The sequence below is a fragment of the Podarcis cretensis genome (genome assembly GCF_951804945.1).
Source record: "Podarcis cretensis genome assembly, chromosome: 8".
NCBI classification, from domain to species: domain Eukaryota; kingdom Metazoa; phylum Chordata; class Lepidosauria; order Squamata; family Lacertidae; genus Podarcis; species Podarcis cretensis.
Window position 1 is genome coordinate 8,753,867 of NC_137177.1, and position 25,534 is coordinate 8,779,400.

The 25,534-nt window shown below is 48.7% G+C and overlaps 1 protein-coding gene across 5 annotated transcripts in view; it reads left to right on the forward strand.

The window, feature by feature from the left end:
- Positions 1-25,534, forward strand: part of NPAS1 (neuronal PAS domain protein 1) — a 115,485-nt gene that overhangs the window by 77,039 nt on the left and 12,912 nt on the right. For all 5 annotated transcript variants that reach the window (XM_079985365.1, XM_079985366.1, XM_079985367.1 and 2 more), the window contains 3 exons: positions 5,312-5,401; positions 15,506-15,680; positions 22,865-22,977. In XM_079985365.1, the coding sequence (XP_079841491.1) occupies positions 5,312-5,401; positions 15,506-15,680; positions 22,865-22,977 (378 nt within the window). The remainder of the gene's footprint in view (positions 1-5,311; positions 5,402-15,505; positions 15,681-22,864; positions 22,978-25,534) is intronic.

The following is a 25,534-nucleotide window of genomic DNA, read 5'->3' on the forward strand; positions in this document are numbered from 1 at the left end:
GGTCAGGCAGCCCAACTACCTGGGCTTCTCAGTAAGTTGTAATTCCAAAGGAAGAGGTAAAACACAGTTCATTTAAAGAGTAAGTCTCTTAAAAGTCTCTTAAAAGAAGTTAGATCCTAAATTTGTACAAATGCAGCTTCAATGGATGCACAGATTACCGTATTTTTCGCTCTATAACACGCACCTGACCATAACACGCACATCGTTTTTAGAGGAGGAAAACAAAGGGAAAAACATTCTGAATGAAACAGTGGGTGTATCATTTTTGGGCTTCATGCTGTGGCCACAGACATGTGATTTGATGGTGAATTTGGGGTGACCCAATGCAAAAATCCTGAGAATTCCTGTGGATCCATGCTTTGTAACCACGTTTTTGCACCATTGCAGCCCCAGGCAACAGTGGGTACGTGATTTTTTTGGTGCAGGCTGTAGCCATGGACATGCTATGTGATTTGATGGTGAATTTGGGGTGACCCAATGCAAAGATCCTGAGAATTCCTGTGGATCCATGCTTTGTAACCACGTTTTTGCACCATTGCAGCCCCAAGCAACCGTGGGTGCGTGATTTGGGGGGGCAGGCTGTAGCCATGGACATGCTATGTGATCTGATGGTGAATTTGGGGTGACCCAATGCAAAGGTCCTGAGGATCCATGTGGATCCATGCTTTTTAACCACGTTTTTGCACCATTGCAGCCCCAGGCAACAGTGGGTGCGTGATTTTGGGGGGGCAGGCTGTAGCCCTGGACATGCTATGTGATCTGATGGTGAATTTGGGGTGACCCAGTGCAAAGATCCTGAGGATCCATGTGGATCTATGCTTTGTAACCACATTTTAAGTGGGGAGCGAAGGAAAAACAAAGAAGGGACATGAGAGGGGTGTGCAGAGAAGCAGCTGGCTAAGAATGCAGGAGAGGGATTTAACGGAGGGAGGAAAGAAAGGCAAAAGTTTCCCCCCACCCAAGCCAGCCATCTCTCCCTCTCTCTCTCTCTCTCTCTCTCTCTCTCTCTCTCTCTCTTTCTCTCCCTCTCTCTCTCTCCCTCTCTCTCTCTCCCCCTCCCCCCTCTCTCTCCCTCTCCCCCAGCAGTACCGGAGCACAGAGACGATTAAGCGCCTTTTCAAAGGCTCCAGACATCAAAGTCCTTTGCTTTTGATCTTTAGCAGAAGCGGAAGACGGACTTCCTGTTTTGCGTCTACCGCTTTTAGCCGAATTTCTAACAATTTAGTCCCAATTCATACTGTTTTTCTTACTCACGGGTTGTTACTTTTCAAAGTCCAATATTTCCAGGAAAAAAGGTCAGCGCTCACCGACAGCAGCTATGCGGCTTCACTCCCCAGAAATAGCGATCGACTCACAGCGCCGCGATACCCCCTCCACGATCAGAGGCTCCTTACGGGGTCCCTTCTCGGCTTCAGGGGACGCTTCTGGCGCCCGCCGAGTCCCACGGCCACAGGCTCTTGCTGCCTGTGGTTTTTCGGTGTGGGTCTCTGCTTCGCCGTAGCGGACGACCCGTTTCTGCGGAGCTTCCTCCTCACAGCGCGAGGAGGACCGCCATTGCCGTTCGCGCCGCCTCCGGAAGTCCTAATTTCCTATTACCTTTAATTATCCTTAACTAATAATTCTCCTCATTGTCTTTCTTGCAATATTTCAAATAATTCACCTTACAAAACTTCTTGCAAACCCACTACCGCAATCTGTTCATCACAGTTGCTTTCCAAATAGTCCGTAAATTTACTCCAGTCTTCCGAGAATCTCTTGTTCTGCAGGTTTCGAATCCTTTCTGTTAATTTATCTAATTCTGCATAGTCCATCAATTTCATCCTCCATTCTTCTTTCGTCGGTAATTCTTCTTGCTTCCATGGACACACAACAGTATTTAAACTGTTAGATGCAGATACTGCTGCATTTTTATTGTACTGAACCTTTTGGAACCTCATCTATATGCCAGCAAAGGTTTGAGATGGGTTGGTTGACATAGAGTTAGAAGGAACCACAAGAGTCTTCTATTCTAACCTCCTTGGGCAATGCAAGAATCTTTTTGCCCAGCGTGAGGCTTGAACCCACAACCCTGAGAATAAGGGTCTCATGCTATACCGACAACTGCTTTTCTTTCTCTTCCGAGCCTGCCTTCACTACAACGAGGTTTAGGAATGCCTTTTTGCTCAAAACGAACCCTAATATTCTTGTTGTTTAGTCGTTTAGTCGTGTCCGACTCTTCGTGACCCCGTGGACCAGAGCACGCCAGGCACTCCTGTCTTCCACTGCCTCCCGCAGTTTGGTCAAACTCATGCTGGTAGCTTTGAGAACACTGTCCAACCATCTCGTCCTCTGTCGTCCCCTTCTCCTTGTGCCCTCCATCTTTCCCAACATCAGGGTCTTTTCCAGGGAGTCTTCTCTTCTCATGAGGTGGCCAAAGTCTTGGAGCCTCCAGCTTCAGGATCTGTCCTTCCAGTGAGCACTCAGGGCTGATTTCCTTCAGAATGGATAGGTTTGATCTTCTTGCAGTCCATGGGACTCTCAGGAGTCTCCTCCAGCACCATAATTCAAAAGCATCAATTCTTCAGCGATCAGCCTTCTTTGTGGTCCAGCTCTCACTTCCTAATATTCTTAGAAAGTCTTAATTCCAGGACCGCTTTGGGTGACTTTTGGTCCTTTGGTATTGACTTGGCTCTAGTCTTGATGTTGCCCAGCCCTTGCAAGCAGCTATTTTGTGGGGTACTTCTTCTGTAGCAAATAGTGTTCCTGGGGTGTTGCCATGCCGCCTGTTTTGGCAGACGCGACAAAGAGCCTTGTGGCACCTTAACAACGGGCGCATTTATTGTAGTTTAACAAGCTTCCGTGAATGAGAGTCCACTTCATCACATGCAGATTGGTGTCTGACTTCATCTTTGGGGGGTGAAGCCTGGGAGTCAGGAGTGGGAGAGGGAAATCCACTCAGAAACAGCCCATGACGTCCCTACTAACCTGGTGCTAGAGGAGTCCCTAACGCAATGGTGGAGCACATATCTTGCCTACAGGAGGTCGCAGGTTCAATCCTCATGAAAAGCAATCTGTGGTGGATGGGAAAGTTGTGGAAGAGCCCTGCACCTGGAGAGTTGCTGCCAGCCAGAGCAGGCCAAGCCTGGCTATATATGGGCCAATGGTTTGTCTCTGTGCAAGGCAACAGCTCATCTTCATAGCCTGCCATTGCCAGGTTTTCTGCACATACTTTATTTTTCCATGTTTAACACTTGTTGATCTTTTTTTGGGGGGGAGGATTGCCCAGAGCTTTTCAGGGGAGAAGGGGGGATGCAGTAAATCACTAACCCAACGGATAGGCACTGACAATCACTCGCATCGCAGAAGCCAAAAAGCGGCTGCCCGATCTCCAGCAGTGGCTGACAATCGCATGCACAATTGCCGCAGCACCAGCCAATACAAACCAGCCTTTGCCACAGCCACCAATCGCCAGGCAAATTGCCTATGACAATCTGCAGCTCGCGGCTGTCACATGTCCTCCCTACCCACGCTCCGTGTATAAGACAACCCCCCCATTTTTTAACACTATTTTGGAGTAAAAAAAAACTAGTCTTATACACGGAAAAGTACGGTACGTTTTTAACATGGGCTGCCAGCCAATCTGAAGGTGTTTCCTGTTTGTAAATTACCGTATTTTTTGCTCTATAAGACTCACTTTTTCCCTCCTAAAAAGTAAGGGGAAATGTGTGTGCGTCTTATGGAGCGAATGCAGGCTGCGCAGCTATCCCAGAAGCCAGAACAGCAAGAGGGATTGCTGCTTTCGCTGCGCAGTGATCCCTCTTGCTGTTCTGGCTTCTGAAATTCCGAATAATATTTTTTTTTGTTTTCCTCCTCCAAAAACTAGGTGCGTCTTATGGTCTGGTGCGTCTTATAGAGTGAAAAATACGGTAATTTATCCCCACCCCCATTTTGCTTACTTGATCTGAACTTAAATATGTTTGCATATTTGCAGTGTTCAAAATTTCCCAGGGCGACAGATACGTTTTGCTACTGGTGCGGGTCCAGTTGGGGATGCGTGGAGATTTCTGGGTGCCAGCCTGATCACCACAGTTTAAAAACCTCTGCCTTAGTCCATGTTGTTGTTGTTTAGTCGTTTAGTCATGTCCAACTCTTTGTGACCCCATGGACCAGAGCACACCAGGCACTCCTGTCTTCCACTGCCTCCCACAGTTTGGTCAAACTCATGCTGGTAGCTTCGAGAACACTGTCCAACCATCTCGTCCTCTGTTGTCCCCTTCTTCTTGTGCCCTCCATCTTTCCCAACATCAGGGTCTTTTCCAGGGAGTCTTCTCTTCTCATGAGGTGGCCAAAGTCTTGGAGCCTCAGCTTCAGGATCTGTCCTTCCAGTGAGCACTCAGGGCTGATTTCCTTCACACGCCATGGAAATGGAACTGGTATTAAAGTTAATACCATTTCCATTTCCATGGCGTATGTCTGTGGTCCTTGCATACAGGGACAAGTGAATTGTTGTAAGAGCAAGCTGCAGTCAAGCTATGTAGCAGAGATCATAGAATCGTAAAATGGTAGCATTGGAAGGGACCCTGAGAATCATCGAGTCCAAACCCCTTGCAGGTAGACATTCCTTTGTGGCGACCGCAACCTAGGTTTAAGGTGCCATTTGGAGGCTGGCTTATATTGATGAGTTTCTAACACTGTTTGCATGTTGCAAAATCATCCCTGGAGGAGGAGAGAGCCCCCTCCCCATCTTTAAATTTGAAGCAGATAACAGTTTATATAATTTTTTTTAAAAAAGGAGGAAGGAAGAAAAAGGCCTTCTGCAATTTTTTGTTCACCATCCAGCTTAGAAGCTGGCGAGATCCAGTCTCACCCATTAATTAATCAATGGGCTCCTTGAAAGCTGCAGTTAATATCGGCACTGATCAGTCATTTTAAAGCTTGCTACCCTATTTTTAGTGCATTGGGTTGCTACCCTGGATCTGTTTGGGCTCTAAACCAAATTAGGAACTGGATTTACCACGGTTTGATTTGGGGTAGAGTTTCTAGTCCCTATGACGTAATGCCCTGGGAGTTTTGTAGCAAGGTTTTATGCTGTGAACCACGCTGTGATCTTCAGATGAAGGGCAGAATACAAATCCAATAACTAAAATAATAATAATAATTTTGGAATCTTCCCTACACCTGGACCAGCTGTGTTGGTGTGACCCATAACTTTCTTTCCACCTTTCCCCCCTCTGCTTGGCAAAAGCACCAGCCTGTATTATTTGGAGTGGGGAGTGGGGAAACACATCTATATAATATAAATGTTGTTTCTGTGTTCTCTCTCTCTCCACAGTCTCTGGATGGGTTTGTGTTTGCACTGAACCAGGAGGGAAAATTCCTTTACATCTCCGAGACGGTGTCTATTTACCTTGGGCTCTCGCAGGTAGGAGCTGTGTGAGCTGTGTGCTAAAACGTGAATAATACATGCACAGACTGGAAATAAAAGAGGGGGAAAAACCCCACTCATGCGGCCAGATGTATAGCGCATGAGTATTATGCAGCCGGGTGGGGGTTGCGCTGAGAACAGGCAAGATTATTCTCTGCAGCGTCTGCAAGGTGGAGAATCTGCAGGCACCCAAATACTTTGCGGGCGGCAACCAGATACCGTTGGACAGCTGGAATGGGCAGGAATGGTTGCAGCCAACCCATAATTTGCTTACTATGGTATTCTCGAAGCATGCATAGCTGGGAGCTCTTGCAGACTTCTGAGAACCTCTGCTGCCATTTTAATAGGGAGAGAGAGAGAGAGAGAGAGCGTGCATGTGTGTAGTCCTCATGAGGACAGTCCTTTTTGCCCATGCATAAAGGAAGTTGACTTGTTTAGCTTAGAAGGTTGAAACCAGACGTGCTAGAGCAGCCTTTGTCAACCTGGTGCCCTCCAGCTGTTTTGGTCGGCAATTCTCATTCACCCCAGCCAGCACAGTTGTGCTCAAAAACATCTGGTGGCCAGAGATCTAGGACTCCACAAATGATTCTGGGAGAGTGAACAGGATTGGACAAGAGCCCCCCAAAATGGACAACAAAACGCTGCTGAAATGTGTACAATGAGTAAGAATGCAACTTTAATCTGACAAAGAAATGTATACATATGAATACAATTTCTAAAATGCAGTGAGATATGATCTCAGCTACCCAGAATGACGCCCAAAGGCAGGTGCATGGGAAAGTGTGGGATAACGCTTGCTCTGATGCGGCAGCAGTTTAACTCTCCTCTTGCAAAGAAATCAGAATGATTGCTCATTAAATAGCCAGTGTAGCGGATCTCCGTGCAAACCAATCTGGATGAATGCTCAACAAAAAGGGCGGTTTGGAAACACCCTTAGTTTCACAAGGATGATGATGATGATAATTTATTTCTACCCCGCCCATCTGGCTGGGTTTTCCCAGCCACTCTGGGCGGCTTCCAACAAAGATTAAAAATGCAATAAAACACCAGTCATTATTTTATTTTTTAAAAAATAATATTTATTCAAAGTTTCAGAGTTACCAAAAAAAAGAAAAATACAAAATACAAAAAAATACAACAACAACAAAAAAGAAAATACACTCACTTGAAAAAAGAAAAAAGAACAGATTAAACCTTTGCATAACTTTCTTCCTTTACTTATTTCCTTGACCTCCTCACACCTCCCATTTTTGTATTCTAGTTCAAATCGTTATTTCTGCAAATCCTTCCAGCCTTATTTTCATTTAAGTAATTTAATTTATTTTAAAAACCACTTTTACTTTATCCAATCCCAACTCCCATCCAAACCTACACATCAATACCTATTCTTAAGACGTTTCTCCAAGGTCGAAAAAGGTTCCCTTCCACGAATTTCCCAACTCTCATAAAAAAAGAAAAAAAGGAAATTATATTGTATACCCTTTGAGTTCCCAATTTCCATTCCACCCATACCCCCTAAAACACCAGACATTAAAAACTTCCCTAAACAGGGCTGCCTTCAGATGTATGTCTGTGATCCCTTAAGGGACAGCTGCATATTCCTGTACTGCGGGGGGTTGGACTAGATGACATTCAGGGTTCCCTTCCAACACTATGGTTCTATGATCTATGAGAGTGTGGTGCATTGGGGGCCCCCCTCTCTTTCTCCCTTAAATTGGGCTGTCTTTGTGTGCTCAAGCTTCAGAGTGCGAGCTTCCAAGTTCCACAGGATGTTTCCTTGGGCCTGGCTGCATGAGAAACTTCTGAGCCGAAGGCTTCGCCTGGCCCCAGCGTCACCCTTTGCCTCCTGGTGAGGTGTGCTCTCCCCGTGCTTTTTAGCGTTCTGCATCCCACCTCCCAACAGAGAATATCGCTCCCATTCCTGGCCTGCCGATTTCCAGGCCCCCCCCCAATAAACACTTCACAGTCCTTGCCGCATGAATAATTAATCGTGGTAATTATCTCTGCTACAAACGATGCAATTTAAACATGCTTTGTCTGATAATTGATGATCGGCCTTCCTTCTGAGCTGCGATTGATGGGTTGCAGCTAGGAGAGAGGGAGAAGAGAAGAGTGTCGTCGTCCCGCCCCCCCTTCCTCCCGCCATATCCCAACACATGCATGTTTTCCAGGAGACCTTGGGGAGGAGGAAGTCGGGAGCAAATTGCAAACCGCAGATTCCACACACCCAGCCTGCATCTTCCTTGCAAAGCACCCTGTTAAAGGTGGTTTGCCCTAAGGGAAGGTAAAGGTAAAGGGACCATTAGGTCCAGTTGTGGCCGACTCTGGGGTTGCAGCGCTCATCTCGCTTTACTGGCTGAGGGAGCTGGTGTACAGCTTCCGGGCCATGTGGCCAGCATAACTAAGCCGCTTCTGGCGAACCAGAGCAGTGCACGGAAACGCCGCTTACCTTCCTGCCGGAGCGGTACCTATTTATCTACTTGCACTGGTGTGCTTTTGAACTGCTAGGTTGGCAGGAGCAGGGACCAAGCAACGGGAGCTCACCCCGTCACGGGGATTCGAACCGCCGACCTTCTGGTCGGCAAGTCCTAGGCTCTGTGGTTTAACCCACAGTGCCACCCGTGTCCCTATTTGTACCCTCAAAAACATCTGCCTGCCAGTGCCGGGACTCCCACTGTTGTCCCAGGTGCCATGCTGCTTAATGAGCGACCTCGCAGCAGTAAGCAATTTTTGATTTTTGCATTGTCCCAAATTGCAGGTTTTTTGGGGGGTGGCAAGCTGATTCCACCCAGTGTCATTTACGCGTTTGTTTAAAGCGTTTTTTGTTCGACCCTTCGGCCAAAAAGGACCCCGCACCTCCCACAGCTTGCAGTCTGAAAATACGTGGCACGAAAGGAAAAGGCCATGAGGAGGGAGGAGGGGAGAAAGCGAGCTTGGCTTGTCGAGTTTCAAATCTCTTGTAGCAAGCAGCTGAGAAGGGAACTGTGCTCCCGGGGAGCCGACAGTGAAAGGAGCCGATTTGTGAGCACAGTCGATGGCGCGGCCCTGCTTCCCTTCTTGAGAGTTGGGACAGAGACGAAAGGTTGCAACCAAGTCTTCACTCCCCCCCTCTAGCCTCTTGAGAAGGAATCATCCATAAAAGCAGCAGAAGAGCTGCAGATTCGTAAAGTGAATCGTAAAACGACCATGGCCATTTCTCCTGAGAGGCAAGCCCCGTTTCCTGCGCACGAAAGTCGCTCAACGCTCAACATAACACCCCTCAAGCTTTCTCTTTTCTTTTTAAGCTTTCTTATTTTTCATTTTCACCTTGACAACAAGGCAAGAATGTGAAAGCAGGGGGCTGACGGCGGGATTTGAATATCAGCAGAGGGGAACGTGCTCCGGCCCCGACCAATCAATAGCGCCAATTTCGCTCCGCGCAGTGCCGAACGAGACCTCTTTTGCCTTTCAACTTTCCATTTCCCCTTAAGCAATTAGAGCTGGATGAAGGGGTATGGGGAGGCAAGGGACCAGCCCCCCCCCCCAGCGGAGAGCCCTGTTGTTAGGAGGTGTCAGTCGGCTGGCGCCGGGCCCAGGAACGGCAGTTTGTGCAGCGTGAGTGACAGCTGCCTCGTTCCATCAGCACATCTCGCTTTCGCAGGAGGAGAAAGAGGATGCCGGCAACCGATTCCTCTTATTCCCGAGGATTCCAGCTATGCAGGAAGGGAAACTGAGGCAGAGAAGGGGGAGGGCACCTTGAGTGAAGAAGACCCTAGGGGAAAACTGGCTTGAGTGACACCTGCCTCCCAGAATTGGCATCTGAACCCAGCTTGTTTGCCACAAACCCAACTCAGGTGCTAGAATTTAGGCAGCAGCATTCCAGCCCCCAGAATCCTTTGCTCTTACCCGCCAGGAACCAAACTCTTCAAAGAAGAGTTTTGAACGGAGGCCAAGAGCTTGCAGCATCGTTCGGACTTCATGCTGGCTGCAAAACGGTGTGGGCATCTTTTCTCCGGAAAGTGGAGGCAACTGGGTCAGAATCAGGCCTCATCTGCCCCCGTGCAGAGAAGGGTGGCAGAACGAAAGCCCATGTATTCCTGTTTTGGTCCTGGGAATACTCTACTGGGAAGATCTTGAGAGACCCTGCAAGCCAAAACACACCTCCTGATTGTCTGGAATTCAGGATTTGTTCAGTGTGCACGGAATAATTATGGGGAAGCCGTTGTAAATAACAAATCTTGAGTCTGGTTCATCCCCACCCACTCCTTCTTTCTTCAGGTGACTTCCTTCCTGTGCTTTCCTTCTCCCCTCCCCCCAACGCCCCGCAATCTGGTTGGGGTGTGCCTGAGAACAGCTGTGGGGCGGGGGGCGGGGGGCGGGGAGAGACAAGGCGACTGCTCCGCTTTTCAAGCTGATTTTTGCTCCCCGAGGCCCCCACTTACAAACTGGGCACTTTCAACCTGTTCTCTGGCAAAGATTCCAGACTGGAGCAAACCCCGGGCAAGGAGAAGGCAGCCTTTGATATAGCATTAAATTGTGATGGAGAAGACCTTGCCGGAGGCCGTAGGAGAAAGGCAGAGGGGACAGGCGGGGGGGGGGGGGTGAGAGGAAAAGAAGACAGGTACTCTGTGTGTGTGTGTGTGTGTGTGTGTGTGTGTGTGTGCAGAAGGAAGGTGACTCTTGCATACCACTCTAAATTTCATCAGGACTCTACTGGGCAGCTCCTTCTCATACTGGGTCTGGAATGGAGTCGGTTCGCCTGGGTCTCGTGCATCCCCGAATTCTTCTCCTCTCTTCAAACAGGTGCTTCAAATGCACTGGAAACGCCTCTCCGTCATCTCTGTGCCCCCCTTGAATCCCACCCACTCTGTCCCCCCAAATCCCTGCCTTTCTCAGCCTTTACATTTAAAAACAAACCAACCAACACCACAGCTTTAAAGCTGAGCCTGGCCACCGTGGACCTTCAGCTCCTTGGGGCCGGCTCAACCGTTAGGCAGTGGGAGGCAGCCGCTTCAGGCAGCAGTTGCCTGGTTGAAGGCGTTGGAGGGAACAGAGTTGTGTGCGGCGCAAGGTTCTTTCTGCATCTCTTAAGCTACCCTGCTGCCCTCAGGTGCAGAAGAGGACGCTTGGCAGAGTTGAAGTAAGAGGCAACTCCCAGTCCGGTCGGATTCAGAAGAGGGAGTGTGTGTGTGATCTGGGCATTTGCCTCTGGCAGCCGAACGTCTTGGCCCAGCCTTGGCCCAGCCCTTTGCTCTCTGGCCCTCAACCCATCAGCTCAGCAAGACAATGCAAGCAGGATGTAATGGTCAGACGCATCACCTGTTTTTCCCTCCCTTGGCAATCTAATCTGTGGCGGTCTTCCTGCTGGGGAGAGGCATCCTTAAGAACATAAGAAGCGCCCCCTGGATCAGGCCAACGAGTCCAGCACCCTGTTCTCGCACTGGCCAACCAGATGCCTCTGGGAAACCCTTCAAGCAGGATTTGAACACAAGCCCTCTTCCCTTCTGCATTCAGAAGCATTGCCGCCTTCAACCATGGAAGCACCAAGGACCTTCTGGCGGTTCCCTCATTGCAAGAAGTGAGGTTACAGGGAAACAGACAGAGGGCCTTCTCGGTGGTGGCGCCCGCCCTGTGGAACACCCTCCCATCAGATGCGAAGGAAATAAGCAGCTATCTTCTCTTTAAAAGACATCTGAAGGCAGCCCTGTTCAGGGAAGTTTTTAATATTTAATGCTGTATTGTTTTTAACACTTTATTGGGAGCCGCCCAGGGTGGCTGGGGAAACTCAGCCAGATGGGCGGAGTATAAATAATAAATTATTATTATTATTATTATTATTATTATTATTATTATTATTAGAGCACCCCTGTTGTGGCTAGTAGCCATTGGAGAAGACGGTGCCAGGTGCTGTACAGAATTGAGCAGCCAGGCCAGAGGTGTGTTGCTAACAAGCCCTGGCTCTTTAGAGGTCTTTGACCCTGCAGGAGGGGGAAGCAAATATATTTCCTTTCCTCCGGCCTGCTTTCTGTGTCTCCCCCCCCCCACTTACCCGCCACCCCCCCTCCTTCTTCCTCCTCTCTTTCAGTCAAATTGCCCTTTGCTGGTGCATCTTTAATGAGGAGCAGCTCTTTTCAAATGCACCTGACCCTGCCGATACCTCGGCATTATTATTTATTGATCCCTTTCTCCTGTCCGCTCCCCCTCCCAATTCATTATGATATGGGGAACGTTAACCTGAAGTGCTGACCTTTAGTATTCAAATCAGGCAGTGCAGTTTCCCTGGCTGCCTGCATGCTGATGAGGTGCTGTTGGGTCGGCAGGCAGGGTGGCTCGGAGGTCACGGAGGTGGGGGGCCTACCTTTTTATTTTATTTTATTCCTGGGGAGAGGGTGGCGGCTAACAGAGAGGGCTGGGTTGTGTGCTCCTAGCTGCCTTTCCGGGGGGGGGGGGGCCCTTTCGGGCAGCAGCCGAATGCAGCTGCCGCCTTTCGATGTTTGCGCAGGGTAGGCCCCTTCTGCATGCAGATGTGCCGGCACACCAAGATTCCCCCAAAATCTAGGGCGGAGCCACAAAACAAGGGACATTGCACCGGGCAGGAAGGCTGCAGCTTGATTACCGAGTGCACTGAGGAATAATAATAATAATAATAATAATAATAATAATAATAATAATAATAATAATTTATTTATTTATATCCCGCCCTCTCCAGCCAAAGCTGGGCTCAGAGCGCCTAACAACAATAAAAGTAACACAGTTCACATAAAATCACAATCAATTAATTAAAATACATTCTAAAATCAATTCATTCTAAAATCAATTCAGAATCAAATTAATGGCAACCATTGGGCTAGAGTTCTGTGAGGATTACCGAGGGAGGGGGTCAGACTGCGCCTTGGCCAAAGGCCTGGTGGAACAGCTCTGTCTTGCAGGCCATGTGGAAAGATGTCAAGTCCCGCAGGGCCCTGGTCTCTTGTGACAGAGCGTTCCACCAGATTGGGGCCACGGCCAAAAAAGCCCTGGCTCTGGTTGAGGCCAGCCTAACCTCCCTGTGGCCCGGGACCTCCGAGATGTTTTTGTTTGAAGACCGTAAGGTCCTCCGTGGGACATACCAGGAGAGGCGGTCCCGTAGGTACGAGGGTCCTAGGCCGCATAGGGCTTTAAAGGTTAAAACCAGCACCTTAAACCTGATCCTGTACTCCACTGGGAGCCAGTGCAGCTGGTATAGCACCGGGTGAATGTGATCCTGCGGCAAGGACCCCGTAAGGAGTCTCGCTGCGGCATTCTGCACCCGCTGGAGTTTCTGGGTCAGTCTCAAGGGCAGCCCCATGTAGAGTGAGTTACAATGCCTGGAGGTTGACCCCCCCCCCCCAAACGCTGGATTCTTTTTTAAAGGTAGAAAAGCATCTGGTTGGCGTGCAGAAGGGCTCATCGCCAGTGGCACCACTGGCAGGCTAAATGATCAGGTAGCGGCAGGTGATGGGAGGAACCTCTTTTCTCTGAGAGCTTGGTAGAGCAGCTGCCTGTCTGGCTGGACAGCTCTGGTCTAGAGAGGCCAGTGGTCTAATATTGGAGGCAGCGACTTCACAGTGCAACCGAGAGCAGTTACAGGTAGGTAGCCATGTTGGTCTGCTGTAGTCGAAGCAAAACAAATTAAATTAAATTAAATTAAAAAATCAAAAAAATCCCACAACCACTTCAAATTTGGTGATGATCTGTTCCTCTACAGCAATGGGCACTAGCATGGATCCACAGTATGCCAACATCTTCATGGCAGATTTAGAACGTTTCCTAAACTCATGCCCACTCAAACCTCTCTTGTACCTGCGGTACATTGATGATGTTTTTTATTATCTGTACACATGGACAACAGACCCTGGACACTTTCCACCAGACATTCAATGACTTTCACCCCACCATCAACCTAACAATGAACCAATCTATGCAAGAAATACATTTTTTGGACACTACTATAAAAATACAGGATGGGTGTATAGACACCACCTTATACCGTAAGCCAACTGACCGAGAAACGTATCTACATGCTTCTAACTACCATCCCAAACATACCAAACAATCCATTGTATTTAGCCAGGCTCTACGTTACAGCCACATCTATTCACTCTAAGGTGCTTGCTACTGGAAGGAATTTTTTTATTTTTATTTTTATTTTTATTTTTATTTTTATTTTTATTTTTATTTTTATTTTTATTTTTATTTTTATTTTTATTTTTATTTTTATTTTTATTTTTATTTTTATTTTTATTTGTTTTGTTTCAACCCAGAGCAGTGAGTCTGCTGACCTCTTTAAAAAGATAAAATAAAGGCAAATGAGATTCTGCAGGAAGAAAATTCTGGGCATGCATGAATGTGTATGCCCCTCCTTCTCATTATTGTTAATGAGTTTTTGCCCCTCCTGTTCTGCATAATTTATTTTTAGTGCATTGTATTGCCCTGTTTCTTCTGCTCCCAGGAAGAGGGCAAAGGACTACCAGGAATGTATACCTCTTTATATATAATACAAATAACTAAGCAGGGCGTTGCATCCCCACCTTGGCCCCTGAAAACCTTCTTCATCCGCACCTCTGGTTTTTGCTGAGCGTTGCCCACGTACTTTCAAGCCACGAGGACTAGAAACATGCCTTCTTTACAAAACAAAAAGCGAAAGCTGGGGTTCTCTGGAGGCTGAATCCAAAAGCCAGTGCTGCATTCAATTCTGGATTCCCACGCTCCCCAGAACTGCAGTGCTTCTATGAAAATCCAAGAGGATCTGTTGGAGGGATTTGTGTAAACCTGCTATGTTAACCTTCAGCATTTAAATCAGGGTGGTCCAACTTTTCATATCAAGTGGGCTGCAAGAATACTTCGGCACAGAACATTGCTTTGTTGCGCAGGGGTAGGGAGTGAGGCCAAAATTGAGGGCACCTTTCCCCCTGCCCCAAGGGACGCGGGTGGTGCTTTGGGTTAAACCACAGAGCCTAGGACTTGCTGATCAGAGGGTCAACGGTTCGAATCCCCACGATGGGGTGAGCTCCTGTTGCTCGGTCCCTGCTCCTGCCAACCTAGCAGTTTGAAAGCACGTCAAAGTGCAAGTAGATAAATAGGTACCGCTCCGGCGGGAAGGTAAACGGCATTTCCGTGCACTGCTCTGGTTCGCCAGAAGCGGCTTAGTCATGCTGGCCACATGACTCGGAAGCTGTACGCCGTCTCCCTCGGCCTATAGAGCGAGATGAGCATCGCAACCCCAGAGTTGGCCACGACTGGACCTAATGGTCGGGTCTCTTTACCTTTACCTTCCCCCTGCCCCAGCCCTTCTGCTGCCTTCCCAAAGCCAGATAAGCAAGCAAGTGCTCCCCTTTTGAGAAGGAGGCACAAATAATAACAACAACAACAACAACTACAACAACAACAACAACAACATACATACATACATGCATACCCTGCCCATCTGGCTGGGTTTCCCCAGCCACTCTGGGCGGCTTCCAACAAAACACTAAAATACAATAACCTATTAAACATTAAAAGCTTCCCTAAACAGGGCTGCCTTCAGATGTCGTCTAAAAGTCTGGTAGTTGTTCTTCTCTTTGACATCTGGTGGCAGGGCGTTCCACAGGGCGGGTGCCACTACCGAGAAGGCCCTCTGCCTGGTTCCCTGTAACTTGGCTTCTCACAGCGAGGGAACCGCCAGAAGGCCCTCGGCTCTGGACCTCAGTGTCCGGCAGAACGATGGGGGGGGGGAGACGCACCTTCAGATATACTGGACTGAGGCCGTTTAGGGCTTTACTGATCTGACTGGGTCCTAAAGCCTCCCTTTTCCCTCCCAGACCTGGCAAAGCAATAACTATATTTTGGGAAGGAGAAGGGAGGACCCTGCCAGTGTCCTCACACCTCCTTCCCAAAGCCCAGCGCCATGCTTACCTGGCTGTGCAATGGCAGCACTGAGGGCTGGGGTGGAGGGCTGTCCAATGTTGCCCAGGGTCACTGAAAAAGGCCTCAAGGGCCACACGTTGGACCACCCTGATGTTGATAAATCTGGGTAAGGAGTAAGAAGGGGGTCAGAATGCTTGGAATCCCGAAAGGTCCTGATCCTGTTCCTGACACAGCCAGGTGTTCCTTGTCTTCCAGGTGGAGCTGACGGGGAGCAGCATATTCGATTACGTCCACCCTGGAGACCACCCTGAGGTCGCTGAGCAGCTGGGCCTGAAGCCTCCCTCGGAGACGTCTCACTCGACACGACAGAAAGCGCCCACTCTGGCTACTGCAACCTCCTCTTCTGGGCTGACGGAGACCTCTGAATCTGGTATGCCTTCTGGGTAACAGCAAGAGGCGAGAGGGCTCTTGTGCTCGTATCCTGCTTGTGGGTTTCCCATAACGGGATTCTGCTTGGCCACTGCAAAAACAGGATGGTGGACTCAACTGGCCGCCGGCCTGACCCAGCAAGTTATTCTTACTTTCTTGCGTGCCCATGCTTCAAGCACACCGGGAAATGGGCGTATTGCAAGCACGGAAGCTGTGTGTGGTTGCTCAGGTCATGGGGAACAGGCACTTGGCACATGCTTAGAGGTACCCTCTCGCCTCCAGGGCTAGAACAAAGCCATCTGTTTCAAGGGGGGGACCACACATGGCTCCAAGGAACAGCGACAGGGAATTTCGTTTTGACGTTTCTGGCTCTCATCGGAGGTTTCTTGGCTGAGAGCCATGATGACTGAAGCCCGTTTAATGTCCAGTGTAAAAGGGAAAGGGACCCCTGACCATTTGGTCCAGTCATGACCGACTCTGGGGTTGTGGCGCTCATCTCGCTTTACTGGCCGAGGGAGCCGGCGTACAGCTTCTGGGTCATGTGGCCAGCGTGACCAAGCCGCTTCTGGCGAACCAGAGCAGCACACAGAAACGCTGTTTACCTTCCCGCCGGAGTGGTACCTATTTATCTACTTGCACTTTGACGTACTTTCAACCTGCTAGGTTGGCAGGAGCAGGGACCGAGCAACGGGAGCTCACCCCGTCGTGGGGATTTGAACCGCTGACCTTCTGATCAGCAAGTCCTAGGCTCTGTGGTTTAACCCACAGCGCCACCCGCATCCCAGTGCAATGTCCAGTGTAGACCAGCCTTTATAAATTAATTAAAACTTGGTCCCGAACCAGCCTACCCCCACCAGATTTTCTCTATTTGTCAGCTTTCGCAGCCCCCCCCACCCAGTCTCCTCCTCTTCCTGGGATCAAACGTCATCGCATGCAGTTGTGTGGGTTTGCGGCCCCCGTGGGTTTTCTCCCGAGGAAAACGCTTGTGGGAAGCTGGAATTGTGAATCAATCTGGCCTGCAAAGGCAGCCAGGAAGCCTCTTTCAGAACACTATTTTCTCTTGCAGACAGGGGAAGAGACCTGGGTGCATAATTGGAGCACAGTGACCCCCCCTCTACTCCCTTCCCCCGTGGACGCCTCCAGCTCTAACCACTGGCCAGCATTTCCCTCCCCAGGGAGTTGGTGGGAAATAAATCTTTTGAAGAAAGGGGGAGGGGAATCCCAGATAGCCGACACGATTAATTTTTAAAGCTACGTGTCTATTTATCTAGTACCAATTTATTTTTGACAGCAAACAGAAACGCCGGCACAGAATCTTCTGAACAAGCCTCTGCTCTTCCAAACAGTGGAGCTCACTCCTTTTCCCCGAATCTGGAAGAGAATCCATGCAAGGGTCATAGCTCAGTGCTAGAGCATCTGCGATTTGTGCAGAAGGCCATAGGTTCAAACCCTGGTGTCTCTAGGTAGGCCCGGGAGAGATTCCTGCCTGAAACCCTGGAGAGGTTCTGCCGGTCAGTGTTGGACCAAGGGCTGCCAATTCCATGCCCTCCAGATGTGTTGGACTACAATTCTTAGCATCCCAGGCCATGGGTCATGCTGGCAGCGTCTGATGGGAGTTGTAGTTCAAAACACCTGGAGAGTGCCAGGTTGGGGGAAAGCCAGAGCAGACAACACCGACCTGGGTGAACAAATGACTCTGGCGCAATTCACGCTGTAAATTTAAAATGCTGTGATTCAGCTCTAAGCAGACATGGCTTTCGCCAAAGAAACTCAGAACTGTTGCCTGTTAAGGCTTAACCCTGTTCCCCCTCCTACAGTTCCCAGATTGTCTTACAATCAATCCCTCCTCCCAGGTAACTCTGGGAATTGTAGTTCTGGGAGAGGAGCAGGGGGGTCTCCTAACAATTTTCAGTGCCCTGAACAAACTACAGCTCCCAGGATTCTCTGGGGGAAGCCGTGACTGCTCAAAGGGGAATTGTAGAGTCACAAAATTGTAGAGGGACCACTAGGACCATCTTTTGCCCAACATGGGGCTCGAACCCACAAGCTGAAGAGTCTCACACTCATGCTTGGACTACTGCAATACGCTCTACGTGGGGCTACCTTTGAAGGTGACCCGGAAACTACAACTAATCTAGAATGCGGCAGCTAGACTGGTGACTGGAAACGGCCGCCGAGACCACATAACACCTCCGAGACCATATAACACCTTGAAAGACCTACACTGGCTCCCAGTACATTTCCAAGCACAATTCAAAGTGTTGGTGCTGACCTTTAAAGCCCTAAACGGCCTCGGCTCAGTATACCGGAAGGAGCGTCTCCACCTCCATCGTTCTGCCCGGATACTGAGGTCCAGCGCCGAGGGCCTTCTGGTGGTTCCCTTGCTGCGAGAAGCCAAATTACAGGGAACCAGGCAGAGGGCCTTCTCGGTAGTGGCGCCCTCCCTGTGGAACGCCCTCCCACCAGATGTCAAAGAGAAAAATAACTACCAAACATTTAGAAGACATCTGAAGGCAGCCCCGTTTAGGGAAGCTTTTAATGTTTAATAGGTTATTGTATTTTAGTGTTCTGTTGGAAGCCGCCCAGAGTGGCTGGGGAAACCCAGCCAGATGGGCGGGGTATAAATAATTTATTATTATTATTATTATTATTATTATTATTATTATTATACCAGCTGAGCTATCACAGTGCTTTAAAGGTATGGTATGGATGCGGCCTCGGTACAAGGCATCTTTCTCTGTTTTTCCTGTGCTGCTTTGATCCTGTTTCGCTCTTGCTTGGCTGCAAGCGCCATTGGGCTGATGGGACGTTGCTGCCCGGGATCAGGCGCCGAGTCTCCAGTAGCTCTCCCTGTTGCTTCTCCGCAAGCTGACCTGGCGGGTCAGAGGCTGCTGCCAGGTGCCCGGTTTGCCCTCTGTCCCCACTCACTTGCACACCTGCGAAGGACACCGAGGGAGAGAGAGAGAGGAGCAAAGCATAATCTCGAGTCTCCTCCTTTCTCGTTTGGCATCCGCCTGCTCGGCTTTTATCCAGGGAACTTGTGAAAGATTTATGCCGAGCTGGAAAGTAAAAGAGAATACGAGAGCAGCGTTCTGCCCCTGAGTGTGTTCTCATAAGAATGTGGGGGGAGGAAAGGGGGGGGGGTCAGATGAGGGGTCTGTCTCATCCAGCAGTCTTGTTCTCAACATGGCCTGGCTAGCTAGATTCCTCTAGGACAGCTTTCACCCCAGCCCAGCCCCCCTCCAGCTGTTTTGGACTACAGATCCCATGTGGCTGTGTAACTCTGGGAGCTGCTGGGAATTGTCCAAAACAGCCGAAAGGGCTGACCCTTTTATAAACGCGAGAAGCAGGGATCCCCACAACCGAGAGAAGGAAAACAAAAGGTGTGCTGGTTGCTCAGATAAAACATTTCTTCTAGACCTGATGTCCTACGTAGGGCATTGGAGCTGCAGAATGCTAAAATTAAATATATACTTGGTCAAGTTTCTCTCCCCCCCTCCCAATTAAAAAGCTAAGCCAGGAACCAGCTCCTCATGTGGCAGGCAGTTCCATAGGTTAAATTGTGCTTTGATGGAAGTGGATGGGAGTTGTGGTCCAAAACAGGTTGATGAAGGCTGATCTGTGAGTCCTGATTGCAGCCTCCTGTGGTTTCTTGTTTCGTTACAGTTGGGTTAGGTTAGGGTTCCTTTGTTTACTTCACTACATTTGTATCCCACCTTCTTCCTCCAAGGAGCTGAAGGTGGTATATATAATTCTCCCCCTCCTCATTTAATTCCCACAACAACCTGCTGAGGTAGGCTGGGTGGAGAGGTAGTGACTAGCTGAGCTTCGTGGGTGTGCAATCCACATTTTGGTTTTTATGACCTTCAATAGTTCGATGTAGACAGCATCTTAAAAAGCAGAGACCTCACCTTGCCAACAAAGACCCATATAGTTAAAGCTATGGTTTTCCCAGTAGTGATGTATGGAAGAGAGAGCTGGACCATAAAGAAGGCTGATCACCAAAGAATGGATGCTTTTGAATTCTGGTGCTGGAGGAGACTCTTGAGAGTCCCATGGACTGCAAGAAGATCAAACCTCTCCGTTCTTAAGGAAATCAGCCCTGAGTGCTCACTGGAAGGACAGATCCTGAAGCTGAGGCTCCAAGACTTTGGCCACCTGATGAGAAGAGAAGACTCCCTGGAAAAGACCCTGATGCTGGGAAAGATGGAGGGCACAAGGAGAAGGGAGTGACAGAGAACGAGATGGTTGGACTGTTCTCGAAGCTACCAGCATGAGTTTGACCAAACTGCGGGAGGCAGTGGAAGACAGGAGTGCCTGGCGTGCTCGGTCCAGGGGGTCACGAAGAGTCGGATACGACTAAACAACAACAATCTGATGTAGCTCTTGGCCACATCACTGTTTCTCACACAAACTCCAGAGCATCTGTGAAGGAGTTAAGTCGAGCTGGTCCCAACACAGATTCTTCTTGCATCCCTTCATTGCATCCCTACTCTCTGCCTTCGGCCTTCAACCAGTTTCTGATAAGGATCTCTTTCTTACCCAATAACTCAAGAGCCTTTGATGAGCTTTTGGGACGTTCAGATATATAAGATTGTTTCCAGCTAAGTTCTGCTCAAAGTAGACCTGTGAAATTAATCTAGGTTAGTCATGCCCATTAATTTCAGTGGGTCTGAGTATGACGAGCATCTTATCCAACCTCTCATGTCTACCAGATCACCCCTGGCCATGTGTTTTTTGAGACACACAGACAATTACAAAAGGTTAGAGTGAGGCAGGAGCGCCCATTGCAGAAACCATGCTGATTCTTCCTCGACATGGCTTGTTCTTCCATGAACTTAAAAATACTAGCTTTAATAATGGTCCCTGCAAATTTACCTAGGAGGAAAAATAAGGTGGTGACTCTGTAATACCAAATGCCCACCTCATTCCTTAAAAAAATTAAAAACGCTCAGGTTACTTCTTCCAGTCCTCTGGGAAGAAGGAATCTGATTTTTAACGCTGAATATTTATGTTAAAAGATCAGCAGTTTTGCATTTGAGTTCTTTAAGGACCCTTGGGTGGATTCCATCTGGCTCTGACTTCTTGTTAGTTTGTAATTTGTCAATTAGCTCTTAAAGTTCACCCTTTGTCACCTCTATTTGACATAGCTCTGCAAACGCTTCTCTTCACACACACACACCCCCCCGCACGAAAACAGTAGCCCAGATATGGACATCTTCCACAGGGAAGGCCAACACACAAATACAATTCACCATTCTTCTTTTTTTTATTTTCTTTTTATTAAGCTCTTTTTCGAAACAAACAATCAAAACAAAACAAAAAGTCTAGTCACCATTCTTCTTCAAAACTCTCCATTCTATGGAAAGTCATCTAAAGATCTTCTGGCTCCCTGGTTTCCTGCTCCTAAAGTGCCCAAACTTGGCAAAACTTCTGCTTCTTAAAAGGAAGTCCGCGCACCATTTACGGTTTCCTTGACACGGCTGTTTAACCACGCTGGCATCCTCCTGGACTTTTTCGCAGGGTTACTGTATAGGTAAAAGGTAAAGGGACCCCTGACCGTTAGGTCCAGTTGTGGCCGACTCTGGGGTTGCGGCACTCATCTCGCTTTACAGGCCAAGGGAGCCAGCGTACAGCTTCCGGGTCATGTGGCCAGCATGACTAAGCCGCTTTTGGCGAACCAGAGCAGCACACGGAAACGCCGTTTACCTTCCCGCCGGAGCGGTACCTATTTATCTACTTGCACTTTGATGTGCTTTGGAACTGCTAGGTTGGCAGGAGCAGGGACCGAGCAACGGGAGCTCACCCCCTCGTGGGGATTTGAACCGCTGACCTTCAGTACGTTTCCGAGCACAATTCAAAGTGTTGGTGCTGACCTTTAAAGCCCTAAACAGCCTCGGCCCAGTATACCTGAAGGAGCGTTTCCACCCCCATCGTTCCGCCCGGACAGAGCTACAGGGAACCAGGCAGAAGGCCTTCTCGGTAGTGGCGCCCGCCCTGTGGAACGCCCTCCCATGAGATGTCAAAGAGATAAATAACTACCTGGCATTCAGAAGACATCAGGGAAGTTTTTAATGTGTGACATTTTAGTGTATTTTTGGTCTTTGTTGGAAGCCACCCAGATGGGTGGGGTACCATTAACTAACTATTTATTTATTTATTTATTTATTTATTTATTTATTTTATTGGCAAGCCCTAGGCTCTGTGGTTTAACCCACAGCGCCATCCACATCCCTCTACTGTATAGCTACTATCACTGCAATCACTGTTCTCCAGCTCTTTCTTCTGCCTGATGTCCAGCTACGGCCTTTCGCTTCCTTCATGGCTGGCGTAATTTTGAAGCAGAATGAAGCCACACCTCTCAGGAGCGGGAGAGGATCCCTTGCGAAGGGGGTGGCATAGTTTAACTCCCTCCCACAGGGGACAGTGATGGCCACCAGCTTAGATGGCTTTAAAAGAGAATTGGACAAATTCAGGGCTAGTCGCCTTGGTATCTTGGCTCTGCCTCCATGGTTGCTTCTGAACACCAGTTGCTGGAAGCCACAGAAGACAGAGGGCTCTTGTGTTCGAATCCTGCTTGCTGGTTGGCCATTGTGAAGGCAGGATTGTGAAGGCTGGAACGTGTCCAGAGGAGGGCAACCAAAATGGTCAAAGGCCTGGAAACGATGCCTTATGAGGAACGGCTAAGGGAGCTGGGCATGTTTAGCCTGGAGAAGAGGAGGTTAAGGGGTGATATGATAGCCATGTTCAAATATATAAAAGGATGTCACATAGAGGAGGGAGAAAGGTTGTTTTCTGCTGCTCCAGAGAAGCGGACACGGAGCAATGGCTCCAAACTACAAGAAAGAAGATTCCACCTAAACATTAGGAAGAACTTCCTGACAGTAAGAGCTGTTTGACAGTGGAATTTGCTGCCAAGGAGTGTGGTGGAGTCTCCTTCTTTGGAGGTCTTTAAGCAGAGGCTTGACAACCATATGTCAGGAGTGCTCTGATGGTGTTTCCTGCTTGGCAGGGGGTTGGACTCGATGGCCCTTGTGGTCTCTTCCAACTCTATGATTCTATGATTCTATGATTCTAGGATGCTGGACTACATGAGCCATTGGCCTGGTCCAACAGGCCCTGCTTATGTTCTTGGAACAGCTCCTAATATTGAAGGTGTGACCCTTGCCTGTCTCCGTGTTTTAGATCCAGCCAGCTCCCATCCTGCTGAGGGCGACGTTTTGGACCGCTCCTTTTTCATCCGTCTGAAATCCACCCTGACCAAGAGAGGGCTTCACGTGAAAACTTCCGGCTACAAGGTAATATGACGCCCACTCTGGCCGTGGGTCTTACTTCCTCTTTATTTATTTATTAAAGATTCTATTGATTTACAAAAGTGTGTGCAGTGTCTCTCTCTCTCTCTCGTATCCCCCCCCCCATGTAACATTTTTACAAATCAGTTTCATTTGTTGAGACATTAGGAAGAAAAGGGGAAAAGAGGTGGAGGGGTGGGGGAGATGGGGTGGCGATGGGGTGGCGATGTTTCTATTATACAGTGGTGCCCCGCAAGACGAATGCCTCGCAAGACGGAAAACCCACTAGACGAAAGGGTTTTCCGTTTTGGAGGTGCTTCGCAAAACGAATTTCCTATGGGCTTGCTTCGCAAGACGAAAATGTCTTGCGAGTTCCTGCGGGTTTTTTCCCCTCCCCCCCTTTTTCTAAGCCGCTAAGCCGCTTATCAGCTGATCCGATAAGCCGCTAAAAGCCGCTAAGCCGCTAATAGCGCTAATCCGATAAGCCATCAATGGGCTTGCTTCGCAAGACAAAAAAACCGCTAGACGAAGAGACTCGCGGAACGGATTAATTTCGTCTTGCGAGGCACCACTGTACTTAATATATGTGGGGTTTGGTGTCAGCATTGCTTGTGCAGGTTCTCTGCTGTTCACTTGTGTTCCTTTGGTGGTGAGAAAGGTTGGGGTTGGCCTAGGGTGTGGCTGTTCATTTGTGGTTGGCTGTGGTGGTCTTTGTTTTCATGTGTGAGTGGGGTGGGTGGGTGTTTTGGGTCAGGTTAGCCATATTGATTTGTATGCTGTTGGTGGATTTTTGTCATTGTCTTGTTGGGCTGTATATGTGATAAAGGAGACCCATACTGGGGTGAAGTCGTCTTCTTCTATTTATCCCCATGTCAGTTTCAGTTTATTGGTTAATTTTATTAGTAGGGCTCTTTGCCATACTATTTGGTACCATTGGTCCATGCTTACTCCTGACAGGACTCTCCAGTGTCTGGTTATGTGGGGGGGGGGGCACTGTTGACAGCCTGTCTTGTGGCAGTGGGGTGGGGGTGGTGTGGGGAGTGGAAGTGCAGAATTCCCTTTTTCCCCCTCCCACAATAATATTTATTGAATTTCATACCAACACAACACATACTATACATTGAATAAAACAAAAATAAGAAAAATAAAAAATATAACAAATAATAACCAATGATACAACCACCAACACATATACAATAAGTTAATTAATTAGTCAAACTTCCAACTTCATAAACATATTACTTGATTTCCTCTAATCTCTTCCATCTGAATTTCCTTATAATTGAGTGTAGCAGTTTTCCAGTTCATTATTCAAAAAACAATATTCCAATTATAATCAAATTTCTTAACTTTTCTTAACATTATATTTCTCATTTATTTGTTTAATTCTAATTTAATCCTAGGCCTATTTGGTACTTTCAAGTAGTTACTAATCTTTCATATTATAGTATTTGTTCAAATAATCTTTAAATTTCTTCCAGTCATCTTGAGGAAGTGCAGAATTCCCAGTGTGCATCTGAAAACAGCAGCAAAGAATCAAGTCGCTAGTCCTTAAGGCGATTACTTTGTATAAGCAATCTCAAAAGCAGTATTCCTAGAAATCAGGCCTGGGGCTTTCAGGTTTGCCTCCTGCCGCACTGCTAACAGGCGCAGAGTAATGCACGCAGAATAAAATCCTGCAAGATGCAAGGAGCGGTGCAGATGTGTGTGTGTTCTTTGTAGGTTGCAGAATTCTGCTTTTCTCGATGCAGAATGTGGTTTGCCTTTGCACAAAAACGCAGCGGCGTAGCGTGGGTTGTCAGCACCTGGGGCAAGGCAAGTAATTTGCGCCCCCTAACCCGGGGCAAGGCAAGTAATTTGCGCCCCTAACCCCTAACCTGCCGCCGCTGCCAGCTTCTTCTTGCTGCTGCCTGGGCTGGGGTATTTACAGTAAGGTAGCCACTGCTGCGGCGGCAGGTCCGTGTCAGGTGATCTGAGGCGAGTTGCTGCTGGTGCTGCCACCCAAACGACGCCGCCGCGGCGGCGGCGGGGCTGTGAGGAGAGGTTGCCTGGCGTGCCTGATGCGCGGGGACCGCGGCGAGCTCTGAGAGCCGCAGCCTGCCGGACGCCTTCAGCCCGGACGCCCGCACAGCTCGTCGGTTCCGCGAGACATGGGGCTCTGCTACAGCCTGCGCCCGAGGCTCTTCGGCGACTCCGGAGGCGACGAGCGCCCCCCCCCCCGATGTTGCGCCCGGTGCGGCCGGGCCCCCCGCCCCCCCACGCTACACCACTGCAAAAACGTATAACGTTTTTCCCATTTGGAAAAAAAAAAGTAGTTGCGCAGAATACATAAGCCGCCACTTAGAGCCAAAGTGGTGGCTGTGGCTGGATCAGGATTTAAATGAAACAAAATTAGGTAGGATTCCTGCTGCTGGCCTGAGATGATAGAATCATCTAGAATTGTAGAGTTGGGAGGGACTTTGTTTAAATGACTTCCTATGCACCATTCTTGATGATGATTGTGATGGTGATGATGAAGATAACAATAATAATAATATGATGGTGATGATGATGATGATGATGA